Source organism: Eriocheir sinensis, chromosome 48, assembly GCF_024679095.1.
Source record: "Eriocheir sinensis breed Jianghai 21 chromosome 48, ASM2467909v1, whole genome shotgun sequence".
NCBI lineage: Eukaryota > Metazoa > Arthropoda > Malacostraca > Decapoda > Varunidae > Eriocheir > Eriocheir sinensis.
In genome coordinates this window covers 6821907-6839632 of record NC_066556.1, presented here as the reverse complement: position 1 = coordinate 6839632, position 17726 = coordinate 6821907, and the positions used below count along the sequence as shown (strand labels likewise).

General features: G+C 40.4%; 1 protein-coding gene across 7 annotated transcripts in view; it reads left to right on the top strand.

Annotated features, from left to right (window-relative positions):
• Positions 1–3941: 3941 nt before the first annotated feature.
• LOC126981522 (glycerol-3-phosphate dehydrogenase [NAD(+)], cytoplasmic-like) overlaps positions 3942–17726 on the top strand; it is a 37452-nt gene continuing 23667 nt past the window's right edge. For 3 of the 7 annotated variants that reach the window (XM_050832707.1, XM_050832706.1, XM_050832705.1), the window contains exon 1: positions 3942–4232. In XM_050832707.1, the coding sequence (XP_050688664.1) occupies positions 4036–4232 (197 nt within the window). In that variant the 5' untranslated portion in view covers positions 3942–4035. The remainder of the gene's footprint in view (positions 4233–17726) is intronic. The other 4 variants (XM_050832710.1, XM_050832709.1, XM_050832711.1 and 1 more) reach the window with 3 other exon arrangements.

Genomic DNA, 17726 nt, shown 5'->3' with positions numbered 1-17726 from the left:
GATCAAGACTGTGGAGACAAAAGTGACTGAATCAAAACCGTGCTGCATGCTACAAGGCATTAATCACAACTATAGCTGCAAGAATTGACAAGAGATTGGCTGCATGGACTGGCGTCATGACATCAAAGCTATTGTAACTTTATATACACACTACCAAGTGAAAGGAAAGATGACAAGGTACATTATCTTCATAACAGTGCATGGCAAAGAGGACAACTTTTGCTATGATTCAGGATTTAACAACTAAAAGATTCACCAGACCAACTATCAGCCCTCCCTATGCGTCACATTGGCCCAGTATCCTGGGGTAATGGGTATTTCCAGTCACAAGCTCAAGGGGCAATGTGATGGAGATGAGCACCAAGGCCATGCACATCTTTAGTATGTATATACCTCCAACTAACCTTTACCTCTACAGTTCATGCCATTTTACACTGGGGTCTAGTCTGACATCTGTCCTTGCTCCCAAAATGCTGAGTGTGTTCAAATGAGTCAAATCATTTGCTTAAAGCATAGCCTGAAAGACTGACTAGTAGGTGAAAGGTTCCTCCTTCCCCCGTTTTATATGAAACATTGAACACTCTGAAATAGATAATTCAAGCCATAACAGAAATGAGGGAGAGAAAGGAAAGTTTTGGAAAGTTTCGTTTAGTCGGCGCAACATCTGTGGTCATATGCCGGGGAGAGACAGAAGGGGAAGGAATTATAGGAGAAGGGACACAACCCCTGATTAATACCTGGTACCCATTCACTACTGGGTGGACAGGGGCGTAGGGTATTGGTAAAGCGGCCCAAATTTTTCCACTCTGCCCAGGAATCGAACCTAGGCTCTCTCGGTTGTGAGCCGAGTGTGCTAACCACTGCACCATGAAGTCCCCCATGAGGGAGAGAAATACATGTTAATTAGGAAATGTTAAGTGCATAACATGAATATATATATATATATATATATATATATATATATATATATATATATATATATATATCTATATATATATATATATATATATATATATATATATATATATATATATATATATATATATATATATATATCAGGAGAAAGCAGCAAACCCTATTTTTCACCTAAATACAAGAATAACTCCACAAATTTTAAAATTCCAAAGTGAACTATTAACTTTCATCCTCTTCAGCTCTGAGTTTTCTAACATCCAAAATATCACTGAGCTGATAATAAAATGTTAGGATAAGGTGGCTTGGGAACACAAGGACAACACAGAGAAGTAAAACACCTTGTTACCACCTGGGAGAATTGATCCTTGAGCCAGCGGAGCTGCATGGTGACCAGTGCTTCCATTCCATCCTTCCCTTTTCTTCTGCTGCCTTGAGTGATATTCTTTGTGATTTACCTCTTCTTTCCAAATTGGGTGGTAGCAACTGCACTGCCTCCTTAATGAGTACAGAGATCCTGTTCAGGTACTACAACTATACTTCTGCTTCTCGAAAAAAAATATTCTCTGCAAAAAATATGCCATTATAAATCAAATAAAATGTAACTGTCAATAAATTTGGTATTCTCTTCATTACAGGATTTCAAAAGTGAAGATCAAAACATGGATCTGTAATATTACTTTAAATCTAACTAAATGTCACTTTATTTTCTCTAACTTATTTAAGAACATAAGAACGTAAGGAGTCTGCAAGAGGCCGGTTGGCCTATACAAGGCAGCTCCTGTACACTCAACATCATACCATATATATTTTAAATCTCCATCTTTAACTATGGTACAGATGGTATCCCTAACCTAATTTCCTAGAGAGGGTGGTCAAGGAATAATTGAGGGAATGCACAAGCTGTTTAAACACACATGGAGAGAAGAGAGAGTGCCAGCAACTTGGAATGAAAGTAGAGTGGCTCTATACACAAAGGTAGAGACATGAATAGAAAGGAAATGAAGAACTAAAGGTCAGCAGCCATGTGCGAGACAGAGTGCAAATTTTTCTGCAGTATATTATGAAAGAAAGGCTGTGTGAAATGGTGGAAATAAATGGGATAATGGGTGATGAGCAAAATCAGTTAAGAAAAGACAGGAGGAGAGGACAACATGTAGGTAGTAAATGTACCAATTGAAAGAGCAAGGAGCAATGGGAGGAAGAAATATCTAGCTTTCCAGGATAATGAGAATGTTTTGAGGACACGAATGAGAATGAGAGGCAGGGTCCCCCACAGTGACAGGGGAGTTCGATATGAGTGTGGGCCTGACTGAGGTGAGAAAGGGAAGTTTGCCCCCTGCTTTACTTCTTTCGGCAGGATCACACGACGAACGCTGATCCAAAGGCTACACCAACAGCGATATTGGGTCAAAAGTGTATTGCCAGAAGGCCAGTATAACACCATGCATTGAGTTAAGGTAACAGAATCTCTACCTAGGTTAAAACAGGAAGGTGGTGAAAGGCGGGAAAGGAATATTCACGTGGGCTTATGTACTCCGTGGTCTAGTGGTCAGCATGCCTGGCTTCTACTCCGTGGGCCTGGGTTCAAATCCTGGCCTGGGCAGTCGGCGTGCAGATCACCCAGCTGTTCATCCTCCCTCTCGGGCTGGTCGATAAATGGGTACCTGGGGAAACCTGGGGAAGGTAAACTGTGGTAACCCGGATGTCACACTGGCCCTGTGTCTCAGGGTAATAGGCTCCCTCCCACCACAGGCTCAAGGGCCAATGTCACGGAGCTGAGCACAGAGGCCACGCGCTGCTACAGCGTATGCCTCCAATTTTACCTTTACGTACTATGACAAAGGGATATATATTACTTATTAGCCTACTCTTCCTATTTTAGACTAGGTAGAGAGTCTGTAACCTTAACACAATGCACGGTGTTATACTGACCTTCTGGCAATACAAAAGAAGAAAAAGAAGAATGGTGTCTCCCAACTTCCACTTCCAAGGATATACACTTCCGCGGGCATGGCTTTCCCTTCCTCACCAGACCTGACACACGCAATGACATGGGATTCAAGGACCAGCAACAGTGGACCAACATGAAGGACAGAATCACACACCTAAACACTGTTAGTAAGCCTGGCAAGTAGGTAAAGAGGTTAAAAATATCAATATTTATGGAGGCACAGCTTTCCCTTCCTTACCACACCAGACACACAGGATGACGAAGGAACCCAAGGACTAGAGGCAGCAGTGAACCAACGTGAAGAACAGTAAGCCTGGCAAATAAGTAAAAAAGGTTAAATTTATCAATATTTATGGAGGCACGACTTTCCCTTCCTTACCACACCAGACACACAGGATGACAAGCAATGGAAGGACCAGGAGCTGCAGTGGACCAGCATGAAGAACAGAATCACGCACCTCAACACAGTAAGTAAGCCTGGCAAGTAAGTAAAATAGGTGTTAAAATGTGTCCTTGTTCAGTGTTTAGTTCCTCCCCCTTTGGTAAGTTTCGGTGCACACAATACTTCGGCTTCTTTTTACTGGCGTATTTTAACTTCGACTGACTGAATTAATGACAAAATACACTGTGAATTTGAGTTACAATTAAGTTCGTCGACAATTTACCTGCAAACACCCACCTATTTAACATTACAAGCAGCCCGCGTTGAATAGGCTTGTCCCCCTTTATATTTTCCGTAAGTCATGTCTAACTCCACTGTATTCTGGGACCTAAAAAGAACCAATATTGTAGGTATCAACTTCACAAGAGATGGCTACCCTGTCGTCAATAGTATCCAAAAATGACCCTGTGAACGGCCCAGCTTGTCCCCCCTCGACCCCCCTTTCTATTTTCCGTAAGTCATTTCTAACTCCACTGTATTCTGGGACCTAAAAAGAACCCATATTGTAGGTATTAACTCCGCAAGAGATGGCTACCAGCACCCTCTCGTAATAGCACCCCAAAAATGACCCTCGTGAACGGCCCAAGGTGTCGTCTGCTTCCTCTACAGACGATACCCGAGGATTGTTTATATTCCCGTTTACCTTAATTTTTCCTTATTTCCGCATTATTCTTTGTGTCTCGGGGGTCGTGTAGTGTCTAGAAGTACTCCTGAAGAAGGGTTATAGATGGCAATGATCTTAAGGTCCTATATACAGCTATCTAATGTGAGGAGTGTCTGGTCGAAGGTCAGTTGTAAGTTAACGGAGGTAGGAAGTGGACGTCTGTTCTCCCGCTCCCCGCCAGTGCTCACTCGTGTCCTCGCCAATACCCCCATCGACATGTCATCTCAGAAGAAAATTTGTATCCTGGGCTCTGGAAACTGGTGAGTGGCTTGCATGATCCCCCGGCCAAGCGCTTGTGTAGTGAGTATGGATTGGCCCCTTACATCTTAGTCCCTTAGTCTCGGCACCTCAGTTCGTCTATCTGAAAAGCCTCTCATAGAAATTCTCGGGCTTTTCATGGACTATTTTGTGATTCTGGTGATAGTTTTGCACGTCCCTTCCACCCTGACCCAGAAAACCACCCATGAAAATCCGGTCGCCTACATCTTAGCCCCTTATTCGTTAACGTCTCGGCACCTCAGTTCGTCTGTCTGAAAAGCCTCTTGTAGGAATTCTTGGGCTTTTCATGGACTATTTTGTGATCGTAGTGGTAGTTTTGCACGACCCTTCCACCCTGAGCTAGAAAACCACCCATGAAAACCGAGTCAGTCTTATCGGTGGCCTTAGAAAATAGTCGTAATGGTAGCCTGACACGTTTAAGAGCATGGACTTTAATCCTTTACGTGATGCAGCGATTCTCCAGCATTAATTCAGCCCAGCAGTCGCTTGTTTAATTAGAGGAAGGCCTGAGTCACGGTGCTATGCCGGGTTCTTGGTCCTGGCAGTGGCGGCGTCGGGGTGGCGATGTTGCTTGTGGTTCATAGATAATCCATTTTTAATCGTAACAGAGTACCATACGGCGTCTTTGCAACACTATTTCGCCTTTGCAGTAGATAGTAATGATTTCAGATGAGGACAGTTGGTAGTTCGTTGCCATTTCGTTGCTCTCCACGCATGCACCCTTACGTAATGTCAGCAGATAATGGTTGAATTGATTGTCATTTTTTTACTGTTTCCGCCTTTACAACGGTAACTACTCAAGTGACGGGATGCTTGTTAATCTTTTATTGTGTGTGTGTGTGTGTGTGTGTGTGTGTGTGTGTGTGTGTGGCTAATATAGTGAATAAGGTCTACACAAACATAACAAGGGAGGGTGACAGGAAAGGTTGGGTACCTATGTTAGAGTCTACCTAGCAACAGCGTGTGCATTGAACCCTTCTCCCATTATTCATCACATCCTCCCTGTCTTTGTTCTCTCCTCACCCCAACTCTTTTCACCCTAACCCTTCTCACCCCCGCCATCTGATTCACTTCCACCACGCCTGTATCATGTTTACCTCAGATTATAATCAATAAATTTATGCAGCATGAATAGTGGAATAGTTCAATGACACCTCCTCTTGACAAGATATAATCCAGATATAATAGAGAGTGAGCTTTGGCTGACCCCAGAGATAGACAGTAGTGAATTTTCCCCTTCCCTCTTCAGCATGACATTTGTCCGTAAAGATCTCTTGACAGACCTTGGCAGAGGCGGCGGCCGTCAGGGGAGGGCTTCCGGGGCCTTAGCTCAGTACTTCTCCCTAGCTCCGAATCTATTCATGAATCAATTTGGAGCATATTTCAGATTTTTAATCCTTCTTGTAATTGTCCTCGTTATATCAAGAAATCGTGCCATAGCCATTAAAAATGTAAAAATCCTGGGAAATGACCCTTGGACCCAATGTTTGAGGTGTAACTGGAATCTGACAGGGCTGGGATAGGTCTTGTCCTTGGCAGCCTTAAATTGGTTGTAAGGACGTTGTCTCTTGTTTCAATCCCTCTGCTTTTGTGTAGCCACGTGTTGCAGTACTATTGATTTTTGAAGCTGCTCCGTGTGTGTGTGTGTGTGTGTGTGTGTGTGTGTGACGTGGCGACGACGCTCTTCGCTCTATTTGAAGCACACACGTCTCATAGAACAATGAACCTTTCACGTACCTATGAAGATCTTATATTTAATGAATTTGAAAAGGGAAAAGAGTCCACAAGACCAGGCTATCCCAGCACTACAAGTAACCTCCATCGTAGTAACAAAGACAAAATAACTACATCTGGCCACAGCGGAAGTTTACTTTAGCCACATCAACAATTACATAACAAAAGTAGAAACGCTAGGTAGAGCCGCCGTTCATTCCTCTTCGATAATAGTGTAGCTGCCACGTGTGTGCAGTTAGACACTTGTGGGCTCTTGCGGGTGAGCTGGCGTCTGAAAACCGACTAGATATATTATGATTGTTTTTAAGATGGGGGATGATAACGGTATTACTGCGTGGTCGTGTGTTACGGGTGAGAACGACGATATATATATATATATATATATATATATATATATATATATATATATATATATATATATATATATATATATATATATATATATATATATATATATATTTGTTGGTTTGCATAAGTTTAAAAGCCTATAGATACCTAAATACTAGATTACCTGGTCAAAGTCTCGTCACAGGGAGTATCGTTCTCAAGATGGGGAATGGTAACGGTATTACTAAATCTTGGTCGTGTGTTAGGATGAGAACGGCGACATATTCCCTCAAGTTTACATAAGTTTGGGAGACTAGATACTTGGATAATAGATTACCTGTCCAAAGTTTCGTTACAGGAAAATGGTGGGCTTAATTGCAAGTATCTTCTTTTTCTTCTTTATTGTTTCTTCTTCTTTTTCTTCATATTATTATTATTATTATTATTATTATTATTATTATTATTATTATTATTATTATTATTATTGTCAGAGTAGTAGAAAGTAGGCCATCACATGTCTCCAGGTCAGTTCGCGTGCTGTCGACGGCTGCCTCTTGCGGAAAGGTAGAAAAAATGCAGTTAAGCCTACCTACCTGTTACCTTAGGCTTAGTTTGGTAGATCCAGACACCCGCACCCACGCCCGTATTGAGAGAGAGAGAGAAGGGGGGGGGGGTGACAGTTATGTAGTCTATTCCTATGTAAATTTATTTGATTTGAAATATAAATTCTAGATATGCATTTATATGTCAACAAGATGTATCGGGAGTACGAATATTATGCAGTGTGTGTGTGTGTGTGTGTGTGTGTGTGTGTGTGTGTGTGTGTGTGTGTCGCCTGCACCTACACCTGTGCTATGATTGGCCCATCTGTGCATGCAGTATGCGTGTTGTGTATAGCAACACTCACCAAGGCCAAACGCCAGATAATAAAGATAGTAATCATACGTACGTACATACCCGTTATCATACAGAGGAGAGCGTACATAGTAACTTAATGCCAAAGAAACTAGCTACATAAAAAATACACTGCAGAATCCGATCTTTTTATTATGTAATACTCACCTTTCCTTTATCATGTGTAACGGATAATAAACATTTGAACTCTGCACTAAAGAAGTAGGAAAAAGATAAGATACGTAGAAATACTAAAAAAAAAAAAAATGGAAAAAAAAACCCAGCACTTTGACCTTCAGATATGCTATAAAGTGTAGCTCTTGTATAAGTTGTATTAGCTGTGGGTTGAGAGATAACTCAAACCATCTTATGTAAAAAAAAGTATGGGATTGAAAATTATATGGGAAAAAAGTCGAACGTATAACAGTATGTTTATATTGTTGTGTTGGTCTAATTGGCTGACTCTCGTGTCTCATCCATCAGGTAATCGGTAAGTAAAAATAAATAATAATCCAACGAAATATTAGCTAACCAGGTAAAGAAGAAAAATAGTTTGATGGCCTTCTATCGGAGGTAAACGTGAGGTAAATATCTATAGTGTGTGGCGGTCAGAGAGCCTGCTGAAGTGGCCTTCTCCCTCTCTCACATCACTCTCTCTCCTTCCACTCTTCCTCCACACTCCCTCTCTTCTCCACTTTCCCACCCACTCACCACTATCTCATTCCGCTCTCCCTCTCACGCTCACTGACAAGCGTGATATAAGGCTTCATTAAAACCTGCCACACTTCCACCATGCCTCTCTCCCCCTTCTCCTTCCTCCTCCATCACCACCATCTTCAAGTTTTACCGTGAGAATGACTGGCCATCAAGCTATTTATGCCTCCATCCATCTCTTCCTCCTCTAAGAGCGGCATATCCTTTTGAGTTGGCGTTAGTGTAGGTCAGGGTGAGCAGGAGGCAGACCAAGGACGGGTGGTTATGTAACGTAAAGGCGAATGGAAATCTGAACGAGAAAAGCTTTATACTTCTCTCTCTCTCTCTCTCTCTCTCTCTCTCTCTCTCTCTTGGTCCAATTTATTTCCTGGTAGACAAGACGAAGGTTGGAACGTGTGTGTGTGTGTGTGTGTGTGTGCAAGGTAAGGTGAGTAGGTACTGGACACCGTAAACATTGTCACAGTTACTCAATGACGAAAATAAAATAACAGGAAGGTAAAGAATAGACACCCAGAGACACGTAATTTGTTGTTCTCTGCCTTTTCTGTAAATCTCTACCTTTTTCCTCTTTATTTGGAGAGGCTTTTTCGTCCCCTGGTTTCTCTTTTTCTCTATACTTGATTTTGTTCCCTTGTATCTTAAAAAATAACATTCCACTGCCATTTCCAAATCCGACAGAGAAAAAGAGATATTGACACAAGCAAGCAGGAAGAGAGATAGACAGACAGACACACAGACACAGGCGTATTAAACAACTTAGATATTAATGCCGTTTATTGACATCCACTACCGACTGTTACTGTCTGCCTTTGTAATAATAAGCAATTCGTACGATAATAGACTCTGATCGCCAGCTTACCTAATGAGCTAATAGAAGTTACGTGTAGTAGTAGTAGTAGTAGTAGTAGTAGTAGTAGTAGTAGTAGTAGTAGTAGGGGTTCCAGTGTCGGGTGGCAATGGGCAGTAGTAGTAGCAGTAACCTTTAAGACATTCCTCATCCTAAGAGAGAGAGAGAGAGAGAGAGAGAGAGAGAGAGAGAGAGAGAGAGAGAGAAATACAAAAACGTGCGTCGTAATGGAGGAAGGAGGGAGAGACGAAGAGAGAAGGCAAGGACGTTTGCTAGATGGAGGGAAGGAGAGAGAGAGGGGGGCAGGGGGGGCAGGGGCTGGGTGGAAGGGGGACGCAAGGTGAGTGAGTAGGTATAAGGCAAGTAGATAGCACAGGTAGGCAGGCAGGTTAGTCGCCAGCCAGACACCGCCCCCAGCAGCGAGAGAGAGAGAGAGAGAGAGAGAGAGAGAGAGACTATAATGGAGGTATGTAGTCTATATTAAAAAAAAAAGTAATTTAGTTCAGAGAGAGAGAGAGAGAGAGAGAGAGAGAGAGAGAGAGAGAGAGTGACTATAATGGAGGTATGTAGTCTATATTAAAAAAAAAGTAATTTAGTTCAGAGAGAGAGAGAGAGAGAGAGAGAGAGAGCAAAAACTACTTGACACCTCTCCATCCAAGAAAAAAGGAAGCGTATATGGCTGGAATGTGATGGGTGACCTTGCTTGACCATGGAAGGCGATGCTATAAACGGAGAAAACATCATACCGTTTATATTCATCCTTTCATTTCTTTGTCTGTTATTTCCGCTAATCTAGACAAAAATATACGAGGTTGTTGATTGCCTTGTGCCAGGAAAAAACGCGTAGTCAATGAACCGTTTACCTTAGTCTTACGCAAAGTCTAAGTCGTAAGTTCCTTGTGGCTACTGGTAACAAGGTATACAGACAGACTTAACAACAGGGGAGAAAGGGAGAGAAAAGGACTACCTGGTTAATGCTTTCTTATTTTTATTTATTTATTTATTATTATTTTTTTTTTTTTACGCCGTTAGTTAGGATGCTGCCGTTCACTAGATGGCGTTTGGTGTCTCAGTATTTTGTTCACTCAGGCAAAGTTGTATTTTTTTGTCTTTAATTTATTTTTTAGTTTTAGAAGCATTCATTTTGTTCAGCATTTGAACGTGTATAGCGCGCTTTCAAAATTGTTTCATCTTTTTCCTCCTTATTTTTTTTTCTTCTTCTTCTTCTTCTTCTTCTTCTTCTTCTTCTTCTTCCTCTTCTTCTTCTTCTTCTTCTTCTTCTTCTTCTTCTTCTTACTACTACTACTACTACTACTACTACTACACACACGCACACATTTACTACTACTACACACATATTTGCTCATTTGAGAAACTTGGTTCAGAGGTTGTTATTGTGTGTAACTGAATAGATAGATAGACAGGACGGGAGATTGTACAGGTCGATAAGGTATAGTAATTGACGGTGTGTGTGTGTGTGTATGTATGTATGTATGTATGGGTACGGTTATTAAGTCTCTCTCTCTCTCTCTCTCTCTCTCTCTCTCTCTCTCTCTCTCTCTCTCTCTCTCTCTCTCTCTGATAGGCTTAAAGAAAGAGACTAGTTAGATCCGGCTTTCTCACAAACACACACACTCTCTCTCTCTCTCTCTCTCTCTCTCTCTCTCTCTCTCTCTCTCTCTCTCTCTCAAATTATAGGCATTAGAGAAACACACACACACACACACACACACACGTGGGAGAGAAAATATAAAATTATCGACTGCAGGATTGTTTACATTACGTGACAATAATATTATAGAGCTCATTCAGGGTTGTGTGTGTGTGTGTGTGTGTGTGTGTGTGTGTGTGTGTTGCATACCTAAGTACGTCTGCATAATACTATCAAAACAACGTAACACTAGATGAGGTTTGTTGTAACGGCACTTTTTTTTGCCTGGTCTTATCCTTGAGTTAGCTACTGGAAGACCTTATAGAGTGGTTCATTGATATTTACCCATTTTTTTTCCTTGTAGCAGATTAATTAAGGAAATTCTACTCTTGCGGTATTTTGAAGGTTTTTGTACCTTTGTTTTTATCGCCATTGCACGTATCATGATTTTAATTGATAAATGTTGTGGATTTTGGATAATGAAGTATTATAATGATGTCGACGATAACAATAATGAAACTAACAATACGAAGAGGAGAAGGATATGCATTAGAACAATAACAAGAAGGTGGTGAAGAAGAAAGAAAAATAGAGGGGATGCTTACAGTACAACAACAACAACAACAACAACGAAAAAAAAAGAATTAGAGTAAAAACTAACAAGAAAGTGAGTAAAGAAAATAAAAAAAAAGAAAGGAGAGGACGCTTAAAATTACAATAACAAAATACATATGCCAATAAAAACAGCATCTACTGAGCAGCATTATATATCAGTCATTATCGTGTTCACTACAAGAATCAGGAAAAAATAACAAAAAAAAGGAGTGAAAATCAAAACAAAACATACGACGCCCAAAGTACAACAATAATCTGCTTCTGACCATGAAAACAACATCTACTCAGCAGCCTCTCATGTCAGTCGTTATCGTACTCGCTACACGACCTTGATTTACGATGATAGTAGTTCCGCTCTACCTTGTAAGTTTTTGTGTGTGTGGCGGAGAGATAACGTCGTAGCATGGTGCACTTTCCGTATCTCTTGTTATCTTACTCTAAGACCTTCGTTATTGGCTGTCCTGATATTATTTTAAATTAGTAACGTGTTGTGGTAGGGTATCTAATGGGATATCGATTTATGGCCTCACTTTTCCTGTATTATCTTTAGGTGTTTTTTGAATTGTTGGTTTGAGAGTTTGATTGACTGAACTCCAAAATGAATGATGTTTTGATTGTTTGATTGAGCTATAGTTTGCTGACTGGATAGATAGTCGACTAATTGATTCCATTGTTAATTGGTTTGATTGACTGACTGACCGGTTGATTGATTGATAGATGCCCTGATTATATGATGGTATGAATGTAAATTGATTGACTAAGTGAAAAATAGCTTGATTGGCTAACTGGATGAATAATTTATTGATTTCTTGATTGGTCGATTGGCTTGAATGATTGACTGCTTGGACGAATATCTGATTGATTGATTGATATTCTCTTGTTTACGATGTAGCTAAAAAAAATGAATACTTCGAATGTGGTTCCTAAGATCATAATACTAACTAGTTCGTGGCGTTCACACAAAGCAAGAAGTAATAGTAGACTCATAGTAATAATAGTCACATAGTAATATTGGTCCTGGCGACTTTCCCAGTGGTGGTGAAGGTGGTGGTGGTGGGTGTTGATATAAAGAGGTGATGGAGGTGGAGTTGGTGGTGTAGTCTCTCTCTCTCTCTCTCTCTCTCTCTCTCTCTCTCTCTCTCTCTCTCTCTCTCTCTCAAGGTCATTGCTTGGGTGAGGGACAAATATTAAGCGACTCTATGGCACTATTTTGCTCCGGCTGTGTCTCCTTCGTGGTGATGTTGCTGGTGATAATGTTAGGTTTGTTTCTTCCGTGTAGTGATGGTGGTGGAAGTGATAATGTCTCGTAAGTGTTGGCGATGGTGGTGTAGGTGATGTCTCTCTTCCGTGGTGGTGGTGGTGGTGATGGTGATGGTGATTTTAGGTTTGACTTCCGTGTAGTGATGGTGGTGGAGGTTGTGATGGCTAGGTTTGTCTCCAACCTAAGATCAATTGACCTTTCTTTTGGTTACTCTTTACTTTTGTGGAAGCAGCGAGTAGCGGGCTTTTTTTTTTGTACTCTTTTTGTCGCCCTTGAGCCGCATCCTTTGATGTAAAAAAAAAAAAGTGGTGTTGATGGTGGTGAAGGTGATGTCTCTCTTCCGTGGTGGTGGTGGTGATGGTGGTGTTGGTTTGATTTGTCTTTTTTTTGTGGTGGTGATGGTGGTGGTGGTGGAATTGTTAAAAGACGATATTAAGCGGAAGTCACTCCTGCTATGTCTTACAGTAAAGTTAATGTCAATACTCTTTCTTTTATTTAGTGTCATTCTCCTCTTTACTCCTTATGTAGTTATGGTGAGGCCTGCGTTGAGCTACTTCTTATTATATTCAATTTTGCTTCTGTTATATATACATTTTTTCATCTATCTAGTATTGTTTATCTAGTGGGTGTTGTTTCTTTCGTGGTTATCTACATTGTTTCTTTCTCTTATCTAGTTTTCTTTTTGCATTTAATCCTTTTTATAGCTATGAGAAGGTTTATTTATAGCTACGCCTTTGTTGTGTTCATTTATCATTTGTTTTGTTCATTATCTCTTTTGTTCATTTAGTATCTTCCTGTTCATTTTACTCCTGTTCCTTTTCCTTTTTTTTAATTTCTTCCTGTTAGCTACTCCTCTGTTTTGTTCACTTAATATCTTCCCGTTCCTTATTCTATTTATTATTTTCTGTTAGCTACTCCTCTGTTTTCTACATTTATATATTTAATTGTCATCTACGTTTTTACTATCCTGTTTATTATCTTACTGTTAGCCCCTCTGTTTTGTTCATTATCTTCCCGTTTTCCACGATAAGATTCAAACACTTCCCTTCTTTTCTTATCTCGTGTCTTCCATTTTCTGTTTTCTTTTCCTCCTCCTCCTCCTCCTCTCCATTCTTACTGTCATTGGCCTCGTGTTTGTTTTCTCCTGAGAGGGTCGCGGCGTCATCATCACCACCATCATCATCATCATTATCATCGCCATCATCATAATCATCACCCTTGTTCTGTCGTGAAGGCCGAATACAAACGAAAGCTGTCACGCCTCACTTCTTTTTTTTTTGTCCAAGGTTTATTTACTCTCTCTCTCTCTCTCTCTCTCTCTCTCTCTCTCTCTCTCTCTCTCTCTCTCTCTCCCCGTTTCTCTTCAATTTTCCCGTATGTCCTCTTTTCCATTATCCTTTATCTCATTTCCTTTCTTCTTTCTCTTTTCTCCGCCATTTCCTCTCTCTCTCTCTCTCTCTCTCTCTCTCTCTCTCTCTCTCTCTCTCTCTCTCTCTCTCTCTCTCTCTCTCTCAATACATTTTATCGATAATACGGAAGTTAAAATTGTATTGGCTTTCCTTCCTCGTTCTTGCTCCTCGGCCTTGTGGTTACCTGTGGAGTGTTAGGAAAGGTTAAGGTGTGAAACTCTTACCTGTTCTCCTTCAACTGTATGTAGCCTGTAGATAATGTCACCCGAGGGACGTACAGGCACTGACGGTGTGAAAATAATATCAGGGGTGAGCAAGTTAGGTTAGGTTCAGTCCTGGGTTCAAATTCCTTAACCTATCGGGCTCACATTACGATTGTTTCCCAAAGCCACACATTTGATTAATCGGATATTCATTGGTGTTATTTCCCATTAATTTTTTTTTTTTTAACAGCAGAGGAGTCAGTTCAAAGGCATAAAAAAAGGAAACGTGAAAAAAAGCCCGCTATGAAAAAAAAAAGCTCGCTATGATGATGCAGAAGTCGGGGAAAACTATCACTGGCATCACAAAATTAGTCCCTGGATATCCTAGCAACGACCACGAGAGGCTTTTTAAATAGGCGTACTACAAAGATCCCGATACGTTTGAGAATACAGGTCCTAGTTAAGTTAGTGTGAGAGAGCGTGTTCTTCCCCACCAAAATACTTTAACTATGTGGGTTCGAATACTACAAGGCTATAAGGGTCAAAATCAGAGGTCAGACTGGTAAACATCGCAATAAATATGAAAGGTCACGTCTTTAGTATCGTGAGAGTGCATTAGGAGCGTGGAAAAGATCGTATCCAGAGTGCAATGGGCTTTTTAATTCAGTGGAAGCGAGGAGCGGGGGTGCGAACTGGAGAGCATTAGGTTAAAAGTAGAGGGTCTTATCACTCATCCACCCAAATTTCGACTCGTGAAATGAAGAGTTAGGAAAGTTATCACCGCCACAAGTTTCGCGGTTAGTAAAGATAACCAATTTGTGGGGCGCGAACTGGGGAACTTTGGTTAGAAGTAGAGAGTGTATACCATTGATCCAGCCAGAGTTTGACCCGTGAGATGAAGAGTAAGGAAAGTTATCGCCGGCTCAAGTATAGCGATTAGTAAAGATACCCAACCAATTTGAGAGATTGTAATGGAGATGGCGCTAAAATTCTGAAGAAATAATTTGAAGGATGAAAATGAAGATGACGCTTAGATTGCCGAAGCTATTGATGAACAGGACACTAAAAATGCTTACAAAATTTATTGGTGAGAAGGAAAGAGCCGCAAATGTAGAATGAATAAATGAGTTTGACGCTAAAATTGTTGTAGAACCAATTGGGTGATGGGATTACCAGTTGTCGAGATAGCAGCGGCGAAGCAATTAAGTCATTACCGTACAAAGCTTCACCTCCACATGTTTCATTTAAGAACGAGAAAGAAAGAGCCACAAATCGAGAATGAGCAAGACAGAAAAAAAAGTTGAAAGGAAGTAAGAAATGTCTGCGTGTTGGCGATGAAAACGAAAAATAAAATGGAAAATATTGGTCTTGAAAGTTACAGAAATTAGCCGATGTAGTATTCAGTGCCCACGTATACTAGGTTTTGCATGTAGCTTGACCAGGACAAGGAGAAGGAATCCGATAGTCTTTAGTACACACGTAGCCTAGGAATTGCATGTAGCTTGAGCAGGAGGAGAAGAAGACGGAATCCGATAGTCGATATAGCACACTCGTAACCCAGGTATTGCATGTACGAGTAGCTTGACCAGGATAAGGAGAAGGAATCCGATAGTCTTTAGTACACACGTAGTCTAGGAATTGCATGTAGCTTGAGCAGGAGTAGAAGGAGGAGGAATCTGCATGCTAGCCTAGTCTATACCTCTGCTGCCATCTGCTAGTGCCTGCTTCCTTGCCTATCACCGAAGTAGTAGTAACAAGAACAATCTACTCATGCTACCTCTGCTGCACTACCACCGCTGTTGCTCCTGCTGCATGCTGTAGTTCGCTCCCTGCACAGCACTCGTCTTCAAGGGCGGTGCTGTGGAAACAAAAGGTAAGTGAAAGGGTCAACAGGTAAGTGATAGGGACTTTGATCTCACCTCAAACCTTTGATTAACGAGAAGATAAGACAACGTGGTGTGATGGTGTGATTCTTATGAAGGTCTCTTGTGTAGGTGCATTGTCATTTCGGGTGAGGTCATTTTCGTCTGTGGTGTTTTCATTTTCTTCATTTTCATCTACGTGCAGTTATATTTTATTTTCATTTTCATTTACGTGCAGATTTCATTTTTTTCATTTTCACCCAAGTAGTTTTCTTTTCTTTTTTCATTTTCATCTACGTACAGTTTTAATTTTTTTTCATTTTCACCCATGTAGGCTACATTTTTTTTTTTCATTTTTTATCTACGTACAGGCTTCATTTTTTTTAAGTTTCAGCTGCAATGTTTATTTCTTACATTTCATTTTCATCTACGACTTTCTACGTACAGGATTCTTTTTTTTTTTATTTTCATCTGCCGTACTTTCATTTTTTTCATTTTCATCTACGTACAGTTTTCATCTTTTTAATTTTCATCTACTCGTACGTTCAGTTTTCATTTATTTTTTCATTTCATCTACAGTTTCATTTTTTCCCCATTCATGTGTCACAATAAATCCGTAAACACCACACCTGTACCTGATCTTTCACTGGTGTTATTTTTTAATCAACGACGATAGGATCAACTGCGGTAGGGTTAGGGTTAGGTTGCTGTCCATCTCCTCCTCTCCAAGTTATGTAACCCACGTGTCCTCTCACACCTGATGGGATTACCTGTTGTCGAGATAGCATCAGCGGAGAAACAAGTCATTAGCTAACACACCTTTACCTCCACATGTTTTTACTTCACACTCGCCATGGAAGGGTTAAGGGCAAGTAACTAAACATCTATGTCTGGTTATGTTCCTAGGTATCTTTTTCACACCTGAGAAACTTACTTCATGACGAGCTACCTTAATTTTTTTCCAATTTTACCCCATGCTTTTAATTTTTAACTGATTCTATAGAGTTTTATTGATGTTTTTCCGGTTTTATTGTTTTAGAGTATAATAGTTCTGTGTTAAATTCGGCCCCATATGACCCAACTGTTGCGGCGCCAAGATGAACGCTCAAATAATCAATCAATCATCCACTTTTACCCCTTTTTACAATTTACTAACTATCTATAAAGGGACTAAAAACAAGTTACTGTCCATCTATGTTATGTCCTCAGGTATCCTTTTAACACCTGAGAGATTTAATTAATGAGATAACTTCACTTTACACACTTTTACTTCCTCTCTACAACTTCCTAGCTAGCTATGTAAAGATTATATAGCAACTTCCAATGCATCTATATCAAGTTGTGTTCCCAGGAATTTATGCTTTCACGTGACGAGATAGCATCACTTTTTCCCACTTTTAGATTTTGTACAGTACTCTAACCCATTATGTATGTTTGAAGACGATAGTGGGTCATCCGTTGTCAGGAATTATCACTATTATTATTATTATTATTATTTTTTTTTTTTTACCCTTGTTAAGTATCGCCAACCATCACCGTTCACACATTCACTACCTATCTAACCTGTCTAATGAAGGGTCAACTTTATCCACTCTGTCATTCATTGCCGACCATCACTCTTTACACATTTACCTACGATAATTACAACCTGTTACTTCTATATGCGAATACTTTAATATAACTTGCCTACCGTTCTTGCCTTTTTGCAATACAGAAGTCAGCTGTTATCAGGAAGCCATCCATTTTTTTTTTGCAACAAAGGAGACAGCTCAAGTTCACAAAAAAAGGAAACAATAATAAAAAAAAGCCCATCGTTGTTCATTTTTATCCATCACCTTTGACTCACTCTCCATAATTATATCTTCTTTACAACAGGACAGGAACGAGTGTATTGTCAACTGTTGTCAAGATAATACTCATTAGCTAATTGCCTCCTGTCACCTTATCATCCCATGGCA